Source organism: Carica papaya, chromosome 8 (assembly GCF_054855325.1).
Source record: "Carica papaya isolate Zhongbai chromosome 8, ASM5485532v1, whole genome shotgun sequence".
Lineage (NCBI taxonomy): Eukaryota > Viridiplantae > Streptophyta > Magnoliopsida > Brassicales > Caricaceae > Carica > Carica papaya.
The window spans coordinates 34,292,699-34,310,457 of NC_142316.1; the positions used below are offsets into that span (position 1 = coordinate 34,292,699).

General features: G+C 35.6%; 3 protein-coding genes across 3 annotated transcripts; 2 read left to right on the forward strand and 1 right to left on the reverse strand.

Annotated features, from left to right (window-relative positions):
* The first annotated feature begins 249 nt into the window (after window positions 1-249).
* Window positions 250-6,391, forward strand: LOC110811694 (DEAD-box ATP-dependent RNA helicase 37-like). The gene is made up of 7 exons (XM_022038254.2): window positions 250-525; window positions 981-1,869; window positions 1,970-2,053; window positions 3,535-3,777; window positions 4,064-4,231; window positions 4,422-4,535; window positions 5,805-6,391. The coding sequence occupies exons 2-7, from the start codon at window positions 1,126-1,128 to the stop codon at window positions 6,288-6,290; spliced, it is 1,839 nt and encodes a 612-aa protein (XP_021893946.1). The 5' UTR covers window positions 250-525; window positions 981-1,125; the 3' UTR covers window positions 6,291-6,391.
* Window positions 6,392-9,002: 2,611 nt separating this feature from the next.
* LOC110811670 (Ubiquitin carboxyl-terminal hydrolase family protein) lies at window positions 9,003-11,457 on the reverse strand. Its single transcript, XM_022038227.2, has 2 exons — window positions 10,978-11,457; window positions 9,003-10,232 (listed from the first exon to the last, which is right to left on the reverse strand). Exons 1-2 carry the CDS (start codon window positions 11,301-11,303, stop codon window positions 9,239-9,241), a joined length of 1,320 nt encoding a protein of 439 aa, XP_021893919.1. The 5' UTR covers window positions 11,304-11,457; the 3' UTR covers window positions 9,003-9,238.
* A 340-nt stretch (window positions 11,458-11,797) lies between these two features.
* Window positions 11,798-17,308, forward strand: LOC110811777 (RNI-like superfamily protein). The gene is made up of 12 exons (XM_022038344.2): window positions 11,798-12,042; window positions 12,148-12,207; window positions 12,394-12,477; window positions 12,875-13,005; window positions 13,116-13,191; window positions 14,396-14,466; window positions 14,715-14,801; window positions 14,886-14,958; window positions 15,028-15,095; window positions 15,175-15,243; window positions 16,436-16,541; window positions 17,017-17,308. The coding sequence occupies exons 1-12, from the start codon at window positions 11,887-11,889 to the stop codon at window positions 17,080-17,082; spliced, it is 1,047 nt and encodes a 348-aa protein (XP_021894036.1). The 5' UTR covers window positions 11,798-11,886; the 3' UTR covers window positions 17,083-17,308.
* Window positions 17,309-17,759: the final 451 nt, after the last annotated feature.

Sequence of the window (17,759 nt, forward strand, 5' to 3'; positions counted from 1 at the left end):
TATATGAAAAACGTTTTGAATATAAAAAGTAACCAAAAGTAACTTATTCAAAAAGTTTTAACAAATTAATTACATAATTTTTACGTCATAATTATGTGCTTAAAAAAAATAAAATTAATATTATTTATCCTTTGGCTGGTAGGGGGTGTGGAATGACCGAAATGCCCTCGCATTGTGCGGAACAGTCGTTGCCCTTGATATTTCTTTTCCCCCTTATTCTCTCTCTCTCTCTCTCTCTGTTATTTATTTTCTCGGGAATTAGAGAAGAAAAAAGGAGGAAAAAGAAAAAAAAAAAATGAAGAAAAGATTTTGATAATTTGATCTGATTTTGAAAAGGGGAAGACATCTCAAAACACAAATATCTTGCTCTTCATTCTCTCTCTCTCTCTCTCTCTCTCTCTCTCACCTGCATAAAGCTTAGCCGATACTTACGCTTCGTGTCCTGAGACCGAGAAGGAGTTATTAGGGTTTCTGTCTTCGAGCTTCAATCGAATTGAACTGAGATTGATTACATGCTTGTTCCAGGTTTACTTCTCTCTTTGCCTTTCGCACGATTTTCTCCTCCTTGAAATGCCGCGAGCTAGGTTTATATTTTCGCATTAAGCGCGGGGGGTTGGTAGGAAGTGAATTTGGGGTCTGTTGTTGATTAATCTTTTTATTTTGGTCTAATCGCATTGGTTTCGTATACTTTGGTTGTTATTTTCTACCGGATCTGTTTGTTTGCTTGATTGTTTTATGATATTTGGTAGATTGTTGTAATCGTATCTGTATCTCTGCGAATTTTTAAGCTCGGTTGCTATTTTTCTGTTTGTTGGATATGCATGTTTTTATTTTGAAGTTTTAGTTTTTATGGTTCCTCGATCATATCTTCGTTCTTCTGTTTTTTTTTTTTTTTTTTTTTTTTTGAAGCGGGTTTTTGTTTATTTTTTGGACTAATTTTTGTTTTGTTTTGTTTGACCGTGGTTACATGTATTGATTAGGGTTTGATCTGCGATTGGTGTAGAGGAAAGGGAAAAAAGATTCTGTTAGTTTGAAGTCCTCCGATATTTTGTTATATTCTGTTAGCTGGATTAGGCATTTGCTTTTAGCTTTGGGATTATCCTAAAATTAGGAGCAATTTTGGAGATGAGCACTTCATGGGCAGATTCTGTGGCTAATTCAGAGAATGCAGCTGCTGGTTCTTCTGATAACAATAGTGTTTCTCGTCCTACACGACCAACTTATGTTCCGCCCCATCTTCGTAACAAGCCACCGTCATCTGAGCCTCCTGCTCCTTCCCAGGCTAATGACCGTGTAGTTTATGGTGGGCCCTCTGGTGGTTCCCGCTGGGGTGGTGGTCCTAGACTTGATTATGGGCGTCAAGGGTATGGCTCTGGTGGCTTCGGGTATAGTTCTGGAGTTAGAGGTGGTGGCTGGAATAATAGAAGTGGGGCCTGGGACAGGAGAGGACACGAAGTAAACCCATTTGGTGATGATGATAATGATGCCGAGCAGGCCTTTAGTGAGCAAGAGAACACAGGGATTAACTTTGATGCCTATGAGGATATTCCAGTTGAGACAAGTGGAGACAATGTTCCGCCACCTGTTAATACATTTGCTGAAATAGACTTAGGTGAAGCATTAAACCAAAATATTCGCAGATGCAAGTACGTAAAGCCCACACCAGTTCAACGTCACGCGATTCCAATATCGCTCGCTGGGCGGGATTTGATGGCTTGTGCTCAAACGGGGTCGGGGAAGACAGCTGCTTTTTGCTTTCCAATTATTAGTGGAATCATGCGGGAGCAGTATGTACAGAGACCACGTGGTGCCCGCACAGTTTACCCGCTTGCTCTTATTCTCTCCCCAACAAGGGAGCTATCATGCCAGGTTCATTGTTAGCCAGAGTACTCAAGTGAGGTACATTGTTAGGAAGTTGCAGAATTCATATGGGTGATCTTTATTTTGTTTTATTGCTATTTACTTGCAGATACATGATGAGGCTAGAAAGTTTTCCTATCAAACTGGTGTCAAGGTGGTGGTTGCTTATGGGGGAGCGCCAATCAACCAACAGGTTTCCATTATATGGCATTAATCGTGGCATTCTTGCTTTCCACTTATACATGGGTTTTCCAGAAAAGAGAACATTATCAAAAAATTATCACATTTTTCATTATCCTTGCAATTAATATTTATTTATTTTTTTTATAAATATTATCATCCTTTCTGAAATCCATCAAATTCTGGAATTCCTATTGTTTTTTTTGAAATGAAAGAAAAGTATATTATTATGGACAAAGGTACCAAGAGGGTACCGCTCGTATATAAAATAGTTACATATCAGTTAAGTAGTTAATGACCATTCCAATCTCTTCCCAGTCTCTCATGTCATGATCCAATAAAATAGAAGCAAAAGTGTTACTCCATTTATCTCTAATTTTTACAAAGTCAATTTCAATACCCTCGAAAGTTCTCATATTTCTTTTCTTCCACACTACCCAAAAAATGATAAGCAGAACTAAGAATAAATGTTTTTTCTTTTTACATATACCTGACCAAGCCCACAGTTCCTTACCAACCAAAGTCCATGATAACCCAATTCATTTCCATAATCCCATAAACAGTTGTCCAAATATTGTAAACAGCTGGACAATTGAGTAAGATATGATTGCATGATTCCTCATTGTTTTTACATAGATAGCATCTATTTACCAAGTGTTGCCTCTCCTCTTCAACATATCAATGGTTAGGATACTTTCTCGAGCAGCTTCCCAAGCAAAAAAAGACATTCTGGGAGGAGGTTTTGATTTCCAGATCTGTTTGTAAGGTGCTGTCAGCTCAACCCCACTCTCTTTTTTGCCTAAGTAATTGTAATAGGACTTCACCGAGAAGCCCTTCTGCTTGTCAAGTTTCCAAATTCTGCTGTCATTCTCCGTCAGCTTGATATTGGTCTAACAGAGGAGCAAGTTACAGTATTCTTCCACTTCCCAGTCCTTCTGGAATTCCTATTGCATATTTTGTAGCTGGTATCAAGTTTTCAAATTATGATCTCTGTGTAGTTTCTGTCTCAGGACTTAGTGCTGTGTAGGCATTCTTGTAGATTGGCTGCTGTACCACATTTCCAACCTTTTGGAGTGTAACATATTTGATGGCTATAAGAAAAAAAAAATTAAATCAATGGTTTCTGATTTCTATCATTTCTGCGTTCTTATAGCTTGCTCTTCCATATCTAACATATTAGAGAGTAAAATATAAATGGTTTTACCTTTTTATTGTCAGTAAATGTTCTTGTTGTCTATATGACATCTTTCCCAGTTTCCCTTGAACCAGTATTTATTTATCCCTTATAGAGGTAGTGCGGGATGATTTATGGGCAGAAAATATTTTGTTTGCTGCTGAAAAAATGAGTTAATATGCTACAGGGGGTTGCGTAATTTTGTTATAACTTGTGTTTGCTCCAAAGGATTTACCCAATAGCATATTTACTTTTAATTTTTTCTTCCCTTATTTTCCTCTCTAAATCTGTTTTGTACTTGTGATATGTTTTTCTATCAGTTGCGTGAGCTTGAGAGAGGAGTTGATATTCTTGTAGCAACTCCAGGACGATTGGTTGATTTGCTCGAGAGGGCTAGAGTTTCATTACAGATGATTAGATACTTAGCACTCGATGAGGCAGATAGGATGCTGGATATGGGATTTGAACCTCAAATTAGAAAGATTGTGGAGCAAATGGACATGCCTCCACCAGGTGTTAGACAGACAATGCTTTTTAGCGCCACATTTCCAAAAGAGATACAGGTTGGTTTGCCATTCTGCCTTTTTTTGTTAGGTTGTCTCCATTTCCTTGTGGTTGGTGTGATTTATTTTCTTTTTATTCGTGTAGATTTTTATTCTGAAATCCTTCACATGCATGACCTTTTTTGCTAAGATTACTTGCTAGCATGTAAAGTTCTTATAAAATATGGAGTACTAGATATCATCGATATCTTTCTTTCAAAATATATTATTTTTTCATTTGCTTCTTTCTCTTCCTTAGTAATATTTCTTCTTTTATCTAAAAAAAAACATTTTTTCTTGCATGCAGAGGCTTGCATCTGATTTCCTTGCAAACTACATATTTTTGGCTGTTGGAAGAGTTGGTTCAAGTACTGATTTAATTGTTCAAAGAGTAGAATTTGTTCATGAGTCTGACAAGAGAAGCCATCTTATGGATCTTCTTCATGCACAGAGAGAAAATGGAACACACGGCAAGGTAAAAAGATGCATGGCAGCATTGCATTTTTGGTTTGCATATTGAGGCTCCTTATTTTAGTGAAATTAAGTTTTATTATTCTGAAGTAAAGTTATCATTTAAAGTGCTAGTCTAAGGGTATTTTCTGATTTAATTGATAAATTTACTGTTTTGAGCGGCTTATTTTGTAGTTACGTTTTTAAATTTGCAGCAAGCTCTTACATTAGTTTTTGTTGAGACAAAGAAGGGGGCAGACTCCTTGGAACATTGGTTGTGTATGAATGGGTTTCCGGCAACTACCATTCATGGTGATAGAACACAACAGGTGAGTTGATCAGATTATGAATAGTTAACCAATGACCGTTGATGTTACTTTTTTTTTTAAGAATATGTTGTCTTTATTTGGTTTACTTGTCATCAACGAACCTTTTTCACTTGCTTGACTCATCTTGACATCAGTATGAGCCATGCACATATGACTGTTTAGCCTTGAGTTAATAGCTAAAATTAATGCATAAATGATTTCTTATCTCCATCATTTTTTGTTAAGAACACAAAAGCCTTAGAATTCACAAGCCTCCGTGTAGAAAACCTTTGCACAAATCATTAGACTATTTATGAGGTGCCCCAGATTTTCTCCATCAATTAAATGATGACCCGTGAACAAAATACACAGGATTTGAAACTAACCAGCCCTAATTTGCCAAAAGGAGAACAAATGTCGCTGTAAAGTCTTCCGTCCCTCCAATGATATTACCCAGGAGATAGCCAAAGGGGTGAGATAAACTATTTTTTTTTTGTTTTACCCTCTCAAAGATCCCCTCACAATCCTGAAGTGACCCACAGCCTTCTGGCCTTTGAGCAACGTAGGAGTAGATTATGAGGGAATTCATTCTTGTGGAGACAATGGAAGCATCTGTGAGCCCAACTTCTTCCACATTTCATCAATTTATCAATAGTGAGAATACTGCCCCAAGCAACTTCTTAGGCAAAAAAGGAAATTTAGGGTGAGTCTATCTTGTTTGTGATTGGTCCAAGGGACCAGACTTAGGAATGTTATTCTGGTGCCTATCACGTTAGTGCTTGGTATACAACTTTTTGAAAGCTTATGAAAGATATAAAATGTGTGACAAACATGTAAAGATGTTCGTTTTTTTTTTCTTTTGAAATAAAGAGATGTTCTTAATTAGGTGAACTATTTTTCTATTCTCTTTTGGTATTTGACACATTTGATGATAATTTCTTGCATCCTAGGGGACAACACTTGGAAGATTGATTATTTAAGTATAAGTACTGTATTTAAAAAAAAAAATTAGTATAAGTAGGGACACTTGGTGAAAATTCAGAAGACACCCTTGTCTGTGCGGTAAATTTAGGATCTTCGGAGATGACTTTTTTTTTTCCCAGTAGTGATTGTTGCATAAAAATCTGAATAGACTTCTACTGCAAAAGAAAAAGAAAAGAAAAAGAGAAAAAGAAAACCTTCTGAATAGAAAACTTGAGTTATTAAAGTCCTTTTATCCTGTATTTCACATGTATATTATTTGGGAGCAATGTCTTTGACGCTTTTAGCCTATGGCTTTGCTTGATCCAGGAAAGGGAGATGGCATTAAGATCATTTAAGAGCGGGAATACGCCAATATTGGTGGCAACAGATGTTGCTGCACGAGGTCTTGACATACCCCATGTTGCTCACGTAGTTAACTTTGATCTACCCAACGACATTGATGATTATGTTCACCGGATAGGACGAACAGGGCGAGCAGGAAAAACAGGGTTGGCAACTGCCTTCTTTAATGAGAACAATTTGTCAATGGCAAGGCCCCTTGCTGATCTAATGCAGGAAGCAAACCAGGAAGTGCCTGCTTGGCTCACTCGGTATGCATCCCGTGCTTCATATGGTGGTGGAAAAAATCGGCGATCTGGGGGAGGGCGTTTTGGTGGCCGTGACTTCAGAAGGGAAGGCTCTTTTACTAGAAATATGGATTACTATGGAGGGAATAGTGGTGGTGGTGGGTATGGTGTGCCTGGAGGTTATGGTGGGGGTTATGGTCCTGGTATGACCAGCGCATGGGATTAGAGTCCCAACTTTTACTTAATCTTTCTTTTTCCGTTTTTGTTTTCTCATGACTATATATATATATTTTCCCTTCAGAGTTTAAGGATAATTTTGTGTCTTCATCTCTTTTTCAACTGCTGCTGACTTTTTGTTGGGTTTCGATATTGGATTTATTGTGGCAAGTTCTATTGAGAGGAGTATCGGGAATATCCTCTCTGATTGGAGGATGGATGTAATTATGGTTTTCTTTTTAGTGAGATAACGTGTTAGATTTCTCTATGTGCCTCTATGCACATCTGCATGAGCACACCGAGAGACTAGGAAGGTGTTATTTCCATTTTTTGTTAGGTGAGAATTTCTGAAAGAATTACATACAATCTGAATAGAATTACATGCAAGGAAGACTCTAGCTTTAGTTTCATTCACGGTTTAGTTATAAATTGAAAGTTCTGTTGAAAAGATGAGGTTTTTATGCTTGTGCTGGAAAATTTGATGTTGTTGGAATGCAGGATAGATGTATTTCAACAGGGGCATGCACAATTGATTCAGTGATTAAAAAATATGCATGTTATTGTAGGTTTTCAAAGGCTCTCTCTCTCTATCTAGTAAGAGATATTCATTTAGAAGTAGTGTTTTTCCTGTTGATATTGACCCATCAAGTAGCCTTGCTTTACTGTTAAGTTCTTTTGTATTGACACTGAAAATCTATGAAAGTAGACATTGAAAGCTTTCTGCTTGGGCATTGTTTGCATGTTTTTTGGCTTCTTATGAAGTTGACTCTCTCTAGTAAGAGATTCATTTAGACCCATCTGAGTAGCCTTGCTTTACTACTATTAAGTTCTTTTGTATTGGCACTGAAGATCTATGAAAGCAGACATAGAGAGCTCTCGGCTTGGGCATCGTTTGCATTTTTTTTTTGGCATCATATGAAGTTGATTTGCCAAAAGACAATTGGGTATCGGAGGATTGTTGAATGCCGATGCAAATCCAATCAATGCTATCTGGTAAAATGAAAAGAAATCCATTTGGAACTTCAGTGTATAAAATTCTTTCCATGCATGTCAAGCAGCAATTGCTTCGATCATATTTGGTAGAAAAAGAATGCGAAGTTGACCTCGAGATCAATGTGAGGATTCATGATAAAATTGGTCAGATGTATCATCATCCTAAAGATACACATACAGAGAAATTATCTTTATATTGCGAAGTACATGTTTGTGTCAGGGTATGGAAATGTTTGACATGAAACTGCCACTTCAATTGCCAAAATTCACCTAATAGAAAATATTACAAGTTTGGTGGTGAAAATTTGAAGGAAAAAAAAAATGTATTCATATAGAAAAGCTATATATGTCTAGCAGAAAAAACATTAAACTAAAAATCAATGTCATCTTTTGCAATGACATGTTCTAAAAGAATTTGACAAATACTTTTTTTTTAAAAAAAATTAATTATTTTAATTTTAAAAAATTTAATGTGTCATAACTCGCAAGAACGAATTATAACTTAGTCATTATAGTTTTATTAACACACTAATAATATAATTACGAAGTGATGAGTTTTAGATTCGAACTCAATGATTTTTAAATAATAAACAAAATTTTTAATTACTAAACCATCGTATCAATAATAAATAATTAGAAAAAATATTGTGCTGCTTATACATTCAAACAGCACAACACTTACATAAAGAAAGGGCGACAGGCAATAACAATATACGGCCAATTTTACAAACTCATACGAGCGCAGCCAAAATGATATGACAGCATTTGTATGGAAATCTTTGAACAAGTTATGGCCAAGGTGAGGATAAGGAAACACAAGGTTTGTACATTCTATATGTTCATGTCCTACTCTAGATATCATACTCTTTCAGTTTCTGGCAGTAATATTCAAGGGAAGCTCATGAAAAGCAATCTTCTTCTGTTTTCTCTTAAGGTAGCAAGAGAAACATATTGAAATTTTTTTCAGGCTGCTATTAACATTAAGTTGCAGAACTTCTAACTAGTGGTTTCATAATGTAAGTTACTATATCCTCACTGTATCCGTGATAATAAGGGACATGATAACATATCAACCACTGGGAAATAAGTGAAACTGAAAAGGCTCTACTCTCTAGTATCTACACCAAAATGGGAGGAGAAAACACTTCTGCAATAGAGAAGAATAACATGTCATTTAGCATTTTCTGAACAATTCAGTCCTTGAATTTACTTGGCATCAGTAGTGATCTACAGCTAAAATTCTAAAACCATATGCTTTATACTGTCTACGTAATCTTTTTGAGGTAAAATACCATTTATGAACTTTATTACTATATGCTAAAGAGTAAGAAAATCATGATATTAAAAATGAAGTAAATTAGAGTGTCAAAGAAAAAATAAATTAAGATGTTGTAAAGCAAATAAATGAGGGTGTTAGAGAAAATAAATTAGATTAAAGAAAAAACTATATCTTTTCTAATTAATTGTTTATTTTCTTTTTCGTTATAGAAAACTTTTATATATGAGACTGCAATATTCAAGTAAATACACGTCAATTGAAAAAAACCATTCTTAACAATATGTTCTGATTGGTTTTAAGTTTGTTCCTTCTGCAACAAGTTCCAATTGTTTCTCCCTTCCTCAAAGCTAAAATCCAATGAATTGTCTTACGTGCAATATGAAACAAAAGGGAAAACAAACTTATGGAATGCCAAACTAATTTGTTTCTCCAAATGTTGTAGATTTAGAGAAGTCAAAGTTTAAATCATACTCTAAATTATTTGATGGTAAATACAAAATGGAGAGAACCATATAATTTAAAAGCAAGACACAATAGGTAAAGCTAAAAAGCACAGCAATGGAAATCAAAACCTGCTGCCCATTCTCTAAACAATCTTTGTTTTACAAAAAGAACCTACCTCAACGTTGATAATCACTTTTCCTATCTTGACTGAGCTCTAAAAGGGTGTTGTTTCTGTTAAAGAATTACTCCTCGTTGTCGGATTCATCATCTGTATCTGATGTTTCTCCAAAGCATTCATCATCGGTTACACACTCTTCCTCTTCCATCTCTTCTTCTTCTGTTTCATTCTCTATATCATCAAGCAAATTGTTTTCCTGAGATATCATATTCACACCTCGACCACGATAAAGAAGACCTGTTCTCATGACATGATAAAACTTCTCTCTAAAATTGGCTAGAGGATGTGGATCTGTCAATTTCCCTCGGCGGTAGCCTTCCTTGAGTACCACAGTCGTCGTCTTACATTTTAATGATAAATAGAAAATCCCAGGATACCTTGTAAACAACCGAGTAAATTTATGAGTAAGGTTCAGTTCCTCTCTCAAGCTTCTCAAGTAGTTCCTCTTGGTCTTCTTTTGAATAGTCAAGCTCAGAAACTCATGCAGAACTCCAACAGCTCTTTTCTCCATAAGATCAGTCTTTGGGTCTATATGCCTTGAATCCTCATATGGTGATATATATGGCAGCTTCTGAAACTCCTCCATCCACGCCCTAACCTTCTTCTGTGCTCCATATCCCCTTGGAAAATTCATTGGGAATGCTAGTGCTGTTTGTCCTCTCTTAAACTGCCTATACTGATCTCGTGTTTCACTGGCCTCATTACTCCGCTCCAATGCCGAAGCAGCAAATTCCTCATGCCATTTTGCAAGTCGCAAACATGGAATCCCATTTGAGGCTTTAACAAATTGAAAATGACATGGGTATTTCGGAACCAATATTTTCTCACAGTTATCAGGCAAACCCAGATCCCATCTCAAAGAATGCAGTGACTTGAGAGGAACTATCCTATTTTTCATCATCATAAGCACTCTAGAAAGTCTCTCCACGGTATCATTCTCCTGATTCTGATATATACTTTGTTCTTGTGAGTCCAGCAAAAGTGCAGTGTCTGTCAACTTGAAACAAGGCAAATTTGCATAACGATCGTGTGGAAATTCACGGAAAAGAGTTGGATACCTACATGGAAATAAAATTTTTTTTTCCCCATCAACACAAAATCTTCTACAAAGTCCTGTCTTACAATAAGAAAAATTCAAAATGCAATATCCATTGATCTTATACAGAGGCAGATATGCAACAAAACTACAACAAGCAGCCATCAGAAATAGCTTGGTACCTCCATGATTACCATTTCACAAGCTCTCTAACTAATCACCCCCACAATTACAGGATAAACTGTCTTCACCTAGGTTCTGTTGGAACTAAGGAAGAGAAAAAATAATAATAAACTCAGAGGACAGGAGAAGAGAAAATAGATATTGATATGATTTTCTGGTCTCCTCTCTTCTGATTTTGTTCTTATTTTTTCTCTTCTTTAGAGCCTCTCAGAAGTAAAAAGCAGCAGCTTTATATAGCAAACCACAAATAGCTTTTGAAAGCTTTGTGCAGCCAGCAATTCCATGTTTTGATGGTCATTATGGCCATTGGAGTATGCTTATGGAAAACTTTCTAATATCCAAAGAATACGGGACTATGGTTGTTTCTGGAATAGCAGAACAGCAGGTACTACATTGACAGAAGTCAAGAAAACGAAGCTCAAGCACAGAAGTTTATTCTTATTTTTCTGTTCTTAAGTTCCAACAGGTTCAACATAATCACAATTTTGATGACAGTATAGCAAGAGTGCAGAATCTATCAATAAAAACCGCCAAAAATCATAAATTTGTAACCAAAAGATTCAGGAAAAGGAGCTATAAAACACCTGCGCAAGAAGCGAAGAACCGGAACAGTGAGGCCAAGGAGCTTTTGCCAATCGGCAAAAGACTTTGCAGTGAGGAACCCAGTAGGAGAACGTTTGATTGCATCCTTGAGGAGGCAAGCAGCCTTGAGATCAGTCTCCGTGTCGATGACATGATCGAGACTTCGGTTTTTAACCCATTTGAGCCTAACCTTGGCTATCCCTCGCCATTGATGGCATTGGGGAAGAAGAAAAAAAAGATTATGGTGACTCGGCTTTAATCCCTCCGCCGGCGGCTGTAGTAGAAATCTCGGTATTGAAGTGAAAGACTTTCTGGGTCCGAAGAACATGAACTTGCAGTTAGTTTTGCAGAGAATCTGTAAATCCCAAAAGATTATGTTTCATTTGATGCTGTGTCTTTGGTTTTCTCCTCCTATTTGTTCTTGTTCGTTCGAGGAAGACCGCCTAATTGCTCCAGTGATTTATTCATGTAAATTTGCAGACAAATAAATGGAGTATTTCATTATATATATTAAAGATTTACAGTGCAAATTAACTGATTTTTTATTTAAAGTTCAAGTTGAAAATTTATTTTTCATAAAAAATTTATTGACAAAATTTTTATGATTTGCTTAATTTTGATTTTTTAATATAATATATAAATAATAATAATCATATAAACAGTACAAACTCACGATTTCACATGTAGGAAAAAAAATAGTAATTATTTAAATAAGGAGTATTTAGTAATTTAGTATTGATTAATTAAAAATAAATTGTTTTAAGAAAATATTAAAAAATATGAATCTGAAGTAAAACCAAAAAATAAAAGACCAAACTTTAGAATTTTTACCATCCCTAATACGGTGGTGTTCAGAAAAATTCTGTAAAAGGATTGAACGAACAGAAAAAGTGTCTTGACGGGTGACAACAATGGAAATGCAAGAGGAGCCAACGTGGAGCAGAGAAACAGTGCCAAAGGTGATGAAGATAGTGAGCGCAAGGCTTCCTCAGAAGGACCTCATATCTCTCCTTCTCGTAAATTCATGGCTGTATCATACTCTTCTCTCCTGCTCATCTCTGTGGTTGGTACGCCTATGATTTTTCCCCTGCTAATAAAAAGTTTCACCCTCTTTTTAAGTTATTTCTACTGTAAGTTGCTTCTTCTGATCTGGGTTTTGCTTATTTTGGAAGGTCATTAACTTGCGTGAGATGCTTAATGCTGGAGATCGACTGATTGCTGCTCTCTCATTGGTAGGTTTTAGAAGTTCTGTAATTGGTTTTGGTGAAGTCTTAATTTTTTTGGCATGAAATGAAGATGGGTTTCTCTTTTTTTTTTTCTTTTTCTTTTTTAGTTTCTTGCTAGGAGCTTTTTTATTTTGCTGGGTATGGTGAGTGCATGATTAATGGGAAAGTGATGAATTGATGTCCCTTTTGTAGTCCAGATATCAACATGTGAAACAAATAGAGCTTGAATTTGCACAAGATGTTGAAGACAGACATATGGAACTTGTTAAAAGCAAGGTAATGTTTTTATTACTCAGGTAATGGAAACGTTTTTCTTTTTTTGAAAAACAAAGCGTGGGTTGTGTTGATACATACAAAATTTGTAAGTCAATTTATGTATCAACAAGTTCTACTAAATCCTCCAAAGAACAAGAAGGATGATATTGTAACAAAAAACCAAGAGTCTAAAACCATATATAGATATCAAAACCATTTACATCCTTCACCTCACTTAGGTATTGGGAATTATCACTGAGGAACTCAGGAAGGTGGGAAGAAGAAATTTTAAATATGAAGTTTTTTTTGTTCAAAATGATTTTTTTTTCTCTTTTGGATTCATATAAAAAATTTTCTTTGTTTTCTCTTTATTTCTGTTTAACATGTGAAGTTATTTTCTAATGTGTAATGATTTCAGTGCTCAAATGCTCTTCAAGATTTGGAGTCTTTGAATCTGAATGTGTGCCAAAAGATTTCTGACAAGGGAATCGAAGCCATCACCAGTACTTGTGCAAAATTGAAGGTCCTCTCTATCTATTGGAACGTGAGGTATTATTGGTTTCACCTGACCACCAGACATGCTTTAATATCTGATTGTTTACTATCAAAGCCGAATTTTCTTGGTTGTAGTGAATTATTGAACATCACTTGAATCTCAGGGTAACAGATATGGGCGTGGAGCATCTGGTGAAGAACTGCAAATATATAGTAGACTTGAACTTAAGTGGGTGTAAGGTATCAGATTCCTGATTAGGTCAGAATTTTGTCCTGAATGATACTATCAGCAAAACAGCTGTGTGATTATACATATCCCCTTAACATATTCATACTCCGTTTCTCTCAGAACTTTAGGCTAGAGTAGAAAAGATGAACAGTTTTATGTATGCTTGTTTGTCTAATGGTCAAGGCCAAAAGACTTCTACTCAATTTCCAACTCTGCAATGATGCACTTTAGGGAGATTTATTTTGGTAGGATGAAGTAACTGAAACCTTGGGAATGTTTGTAACTAAATTTGTGGCTTATTTTTGCTGTTGGAATCTATCAGTGATAAGCCATAATGAGAAGTATAAGAAGAGTACGCACTTGTAAGAAGTTTAAGAAGGTGTGACTTGTAAGATAACTGAGATGATTCATGAGTCGCATCGATATTTGCATCATTACATGGTGACAAGGTTTACCATTTAATAGATCAAAAGGTCCTGTGGCAGCAGTGGCCAAAAAGAAGATGTTAATTAGTCCAGCCTAAAAATGTCAAATACTTGACCTTTCATTTTCTGTGTTTGGTGAAGTCAATAAGGCGTAATGAAATGTCAGTTATAAAAAAAACATCTCCTACATTTCACCTATGAACAATTTTAACAAATGCTGAAGATCCTCCAATTATGACTGATACTTGCATCTATGCCCAGACTAAAAAGCTGCTGTTCCTGGCCTGATATGAGAAGAGTGAATCAGTGCATAGCTTTCAGTGGCCAAGGTAGTGAGTCGTTGCAATTCAAGAAACAGAAATAGGGAGGGGATGGAGTAGGGATCAATGGGAAGGAAAGATGGCTCTCTATGTCCATCACTTCTCAGGTCTTACTTCACTCATAAATAAAAATCTTGGTCTTTAACTTTGTGGCGGAGTGAGGACTGACAGGAGATCCAAAGGAAATGAAGTGCACATTGAAATTTTTTTATTATTGTATAACTACCCAATTTTCTTTTTTAATGACTAAAAAAGATGGAGACTTGCAATGTAATATAATCATGGAGGTTCATTTTTGGAAGTTTTGTTTACTCTAATCCCTTCAAGTAAAGAATAAGTGCATTCATTATAGATTTTATTCTGTTTCCTTTTAAGAATTCCTTTTACATGCATGTGTTTCAGTTTTGAACTAATATTTGTTATTTTAATGCACTGACTTCTAATAAAGGCTTTTTGGGTAACAATTGCAGAATATAACTGACAAAAGTTTGCAATTAATAGCTGATAATTATCAAGACTTAGAGTCACTGAACCTGACTAGGTAAGGAAATTTTCTTTATTTTATTTTCCATCGGATCAAGGTCATGTAAATGTGAAATGAAAATGATGTCTGAGAGAGGTTCTCTTTTAGATTTATGATTACCAATTTAGACTGTGAGCAATCTAGGAAGTGGTGATATGACTATGCATTTTGATGAATGGGATGAATGCGATGATGATAATGGTACTCACAACTTGCATGCAATAAAGAAGGTACTCACAACTTATAATGATTATGGGTGCTCCCAGGTGCATCAAACTCACGGATGAAGGCTTGCAACAGATATTGTTCAAGTGCTCTTCTCTCCAGGGCTTAAATCTTTATGCACTTTCTAGGTATGCCATGATATTGTCGGTACCTATGTGGACAGTTGTAACTATTATTGGTCTATTTTGGAACTGATGTAAATGTTTGTTCAGCTTCACAGACAAGGTTTACAAGAAGATATCACTTTTAGGCCATTTAAGATTCTTGGATTTATGTGGAGCCCAGGTAGCAAAATTTCCCAAAAAATTACATTTTTTTGGTTGAACTTGATGCTAATCAAATAGTTGATGTCAGAATTTATCCGATGAAGGACTTTCTTGTATAGCTAAATGCAAAAACCTGTTATCTCTCAACTTGACATGGTAAGGAAATTTTTGAACATGCTGTTGACATTACATAAAGTAATAGCGTTATAGGAGGCTAATGTTTGTGACTTTATAGGTGTGTAAATGTCACCGATGTGGGCGTGATTGCCATTGCTCAGGGTTGCACCTCCCTTGAATTTCTTAGGTACTTCATTAATATTATTATTTAATTTGCAATTATTGCTATGAGTTATTTCTAAGATTTCATAAGTTTCTGATCATTCATCCAGTTGCTTCTGCATCTAAATGATGAGTATTCTTTTAAGTAGATTCCACTTTTTAGTTGTGTTTCTAGACTCTAGCAATGGGTACCCAGTGGTAATTCCCTGAGAATATGATTTGGAAATAGCTCCCCCAAAAGCTTTTTTATTTCTTTCTTTCCCTACCACCCAAAAGATAAGTCAAGAGAGTAAGATTTAGATATTTTTTCTTTTTACAATCCCCCCCCCAAAGCCCAAATCTCCTCCCCTTACTGAACCCGCAACAGCGCAATTAATTAATCCTTAGCATCCATAGACCATTTACCAAAGATTATACCCCACAGGGCACCATAAAAAAAAACAAGTGAAGTTGGAGAGCAGTTTATTGAGGTACCACACTTAGCATGACCTGTAAGAAGCACGGAATCATTAGTAAAAAGGGCCAAGTTCAGATGCAGTAATACTAACTCGGTCTTACTCTAGCACTAAGAAAAAGGAAACAATTCATGTTGAGAAGGAAAATGGGAAAATGAAGATTTGGCATGATTAGATTTGACTGATTGAAATTTTGCTGATATTGGCATAATTTATACACAATCACACATGAACCTGAACACATAAAAAGTTAGATGTCAACTGATAGTTTGAAAGTTTTGAGCAAATAGCGAAGCCAATATTCATGAGTTGTGCGGTGGGCAAATAAATCAGCATTCAATGAGGTTCTAGGAAACATATGCAATTTTAATCGAAGAGCCTGGTTTTGATTGTTGATAATTTGTTCTTATATGGTGAGATGCTGTGAGCCTGGTTTTGATTGTTGAAGATAATTTGTTCTGTCTGTGAAAACTTTTATGGTGAGAGAAATAGAAGAGTTTTTGAAGGGATTGATGATGTGGGGGATTTTGATAAGATCGGGAATAGATGGTTCCAAACTCTTAATTTTTTTATTTTGGGTCATCCTCTTTTATTCTTGTAGGATTTTTGGAGACTTTACAGACATTTTGTTAGAGGTGTAAATACTTTGTATACGTTATTGGAACCCCCTTGATACCTGTTAATATATTTGTATACTTTTTATTTTTAAAAAAAATTCTTCTGTTCATTTCTTACTAATATTATTGTGTAAATAACCCACAGCTTATTTGGAATAGTTGGAGTGACTGATAGATGCCTGGAGTCTCTTTCAAAGTTCTGCTCAAACACCCTCGCCACTCTTGATGTAAATGGATGCATTGGCATTAAGGTATTTCATGGTACTAATAAAAAAAGGTCTTTTAATACTAGTATACTAATATGTTGGCCGACAGATCGAAATCACCTAATTTAATGCTGTTGTATCCTATAGTTTTTACCGAGACATGCATACACCTCATTGTGAATTGGATATAATTTGAGATTATCCGGAACGAAAGGTTGATAGAAGCCATGGTGAATGTAAAAGGCGTGACAAATGAGACAAATCACTTTTAATTTGGCCGAAAAGGAGGCATGTGGGCAGATTAAGTGAAAATGAAATGGGTTCCATGGATAAGCTGTGAAACATTCCATGGATAACTCAACTGTTAAGAGTCTGTGTATGTACATATTAACGTGCATGCTTGCTTGTGAGCGAAGAATCTGTGCTCGGCACGTATACATACACACATTATACACAGGGTGCTGCAGCTTTTAAACTCTTGATTATTTCTGGAGTTGATGAATATGTGTTGTTCTTGCAGAGGCGAAGCCGTGATGAACTGCTTAGCTTGTTCCCACATCTGAAATGTTTCAAAGTGCATAGCTGACAAGTTCTTGATGAGAAATTTTAAGATGGACTTTCTGACATTGAAGCAAGTGGCAGCGCCAATCATTAATTTAAATTGGAAAATTGTTCTTATATGACATTAAATTAATAGTGCAGATTAAGATGTTGATTTTGTGTTCGATCCGACTTGCTTACTGTTAGCAAGTCCTCTGAACAGCTTGTATACTCACTTGTTGATATTGAGAAAAAGAATTTCAGGTGAAGAATGGTATGCCAGTCTTTTGGAGGGCACTAAGAATTTCTGCACCAGGCAAATATATATATATATATATATATATATAGACATATGATTATGATATCTTTTTCATGTCGATCTTAAAAAATGTCCATTTCAATTCTTTCATCCATTAAATTCTCTCTTTTTTGACAGAGAAGTGTTTATTCTCACAAGTAATTTACACTAATTCACAAATTTGATAGTGAAGTTTGATTCAGGATGGTTTCAGAAAATGACACAGACATTCTAATTTCAAGCCATTTCTCAAGCAAAAGTTCAAAAAACAATACAGAAATTATTACATGGTTTCAATAATTGACTCAAAAAGGATGCTTAAGCAAACCAAAAAAATGACACCTACCCTCGAATTTTTTTTAAAGTTAAAAGTCATAAAACTCAAAACCTTTAAATATTCCTCTCATGAAAAATCAAGACAAGAA

Coding starts and splice junctions, on each gene's coding strand:
- LOC110811670 (XM_022038227.2), bottom strand. CDS start 11,303: ATGTTCTTCGGACCCAGAAAGTCTTTCACTTCAATACCGAGATTTCTA. Junction 10,233..10,977: donor GTTCTTCGCTTCTTGCGCAG/GTGTTTTATAGC, acceptor ATTTCCATGTAG/GTATCCAACTCTTTTCCGTG.
- LOC110811694 (XM_022038254.2), top strand. CDS start 1,126: ATGAGCACTTCATGGGCAGATTCTGTGGCTAATTCAGAGAATGCAGCT. Junction 1,870..1,969: donor CAAGGGAGCTATCATGCCAG/GTTCATTGTTAG, acceptor ATTTACTTGCAG/ATACATGATGAGGCTAGAAA. Junction 4,536..5,804: donor ATGGTGATAGAACACAACAG/GTGAGTTGATCA, acceptor TGCTTGATCCAG/GAAAGGGAGATGGCATTAAG.
- LOC110811777 (XM_022038344.2), top strand. CDS start 11,887: ATGGAAATGCAAGAGGAGCCAACGTGGAGCAGAGAAACAGTGCCAAAG. Junction 14,959..15,027: donor TGGATTTATGTGGAGCCCAG/GTAGCAAAATTT, acceptor AGTTGATGTCAG/AATTTATCCGATGAAGGACT. Junction 15,096..15,174: donor TTATCTCTCAACTTGACATG/GTAAGGAAATTT, acceptor GTGACTTTATAG/GTGTGTAAATGTCACCGATG.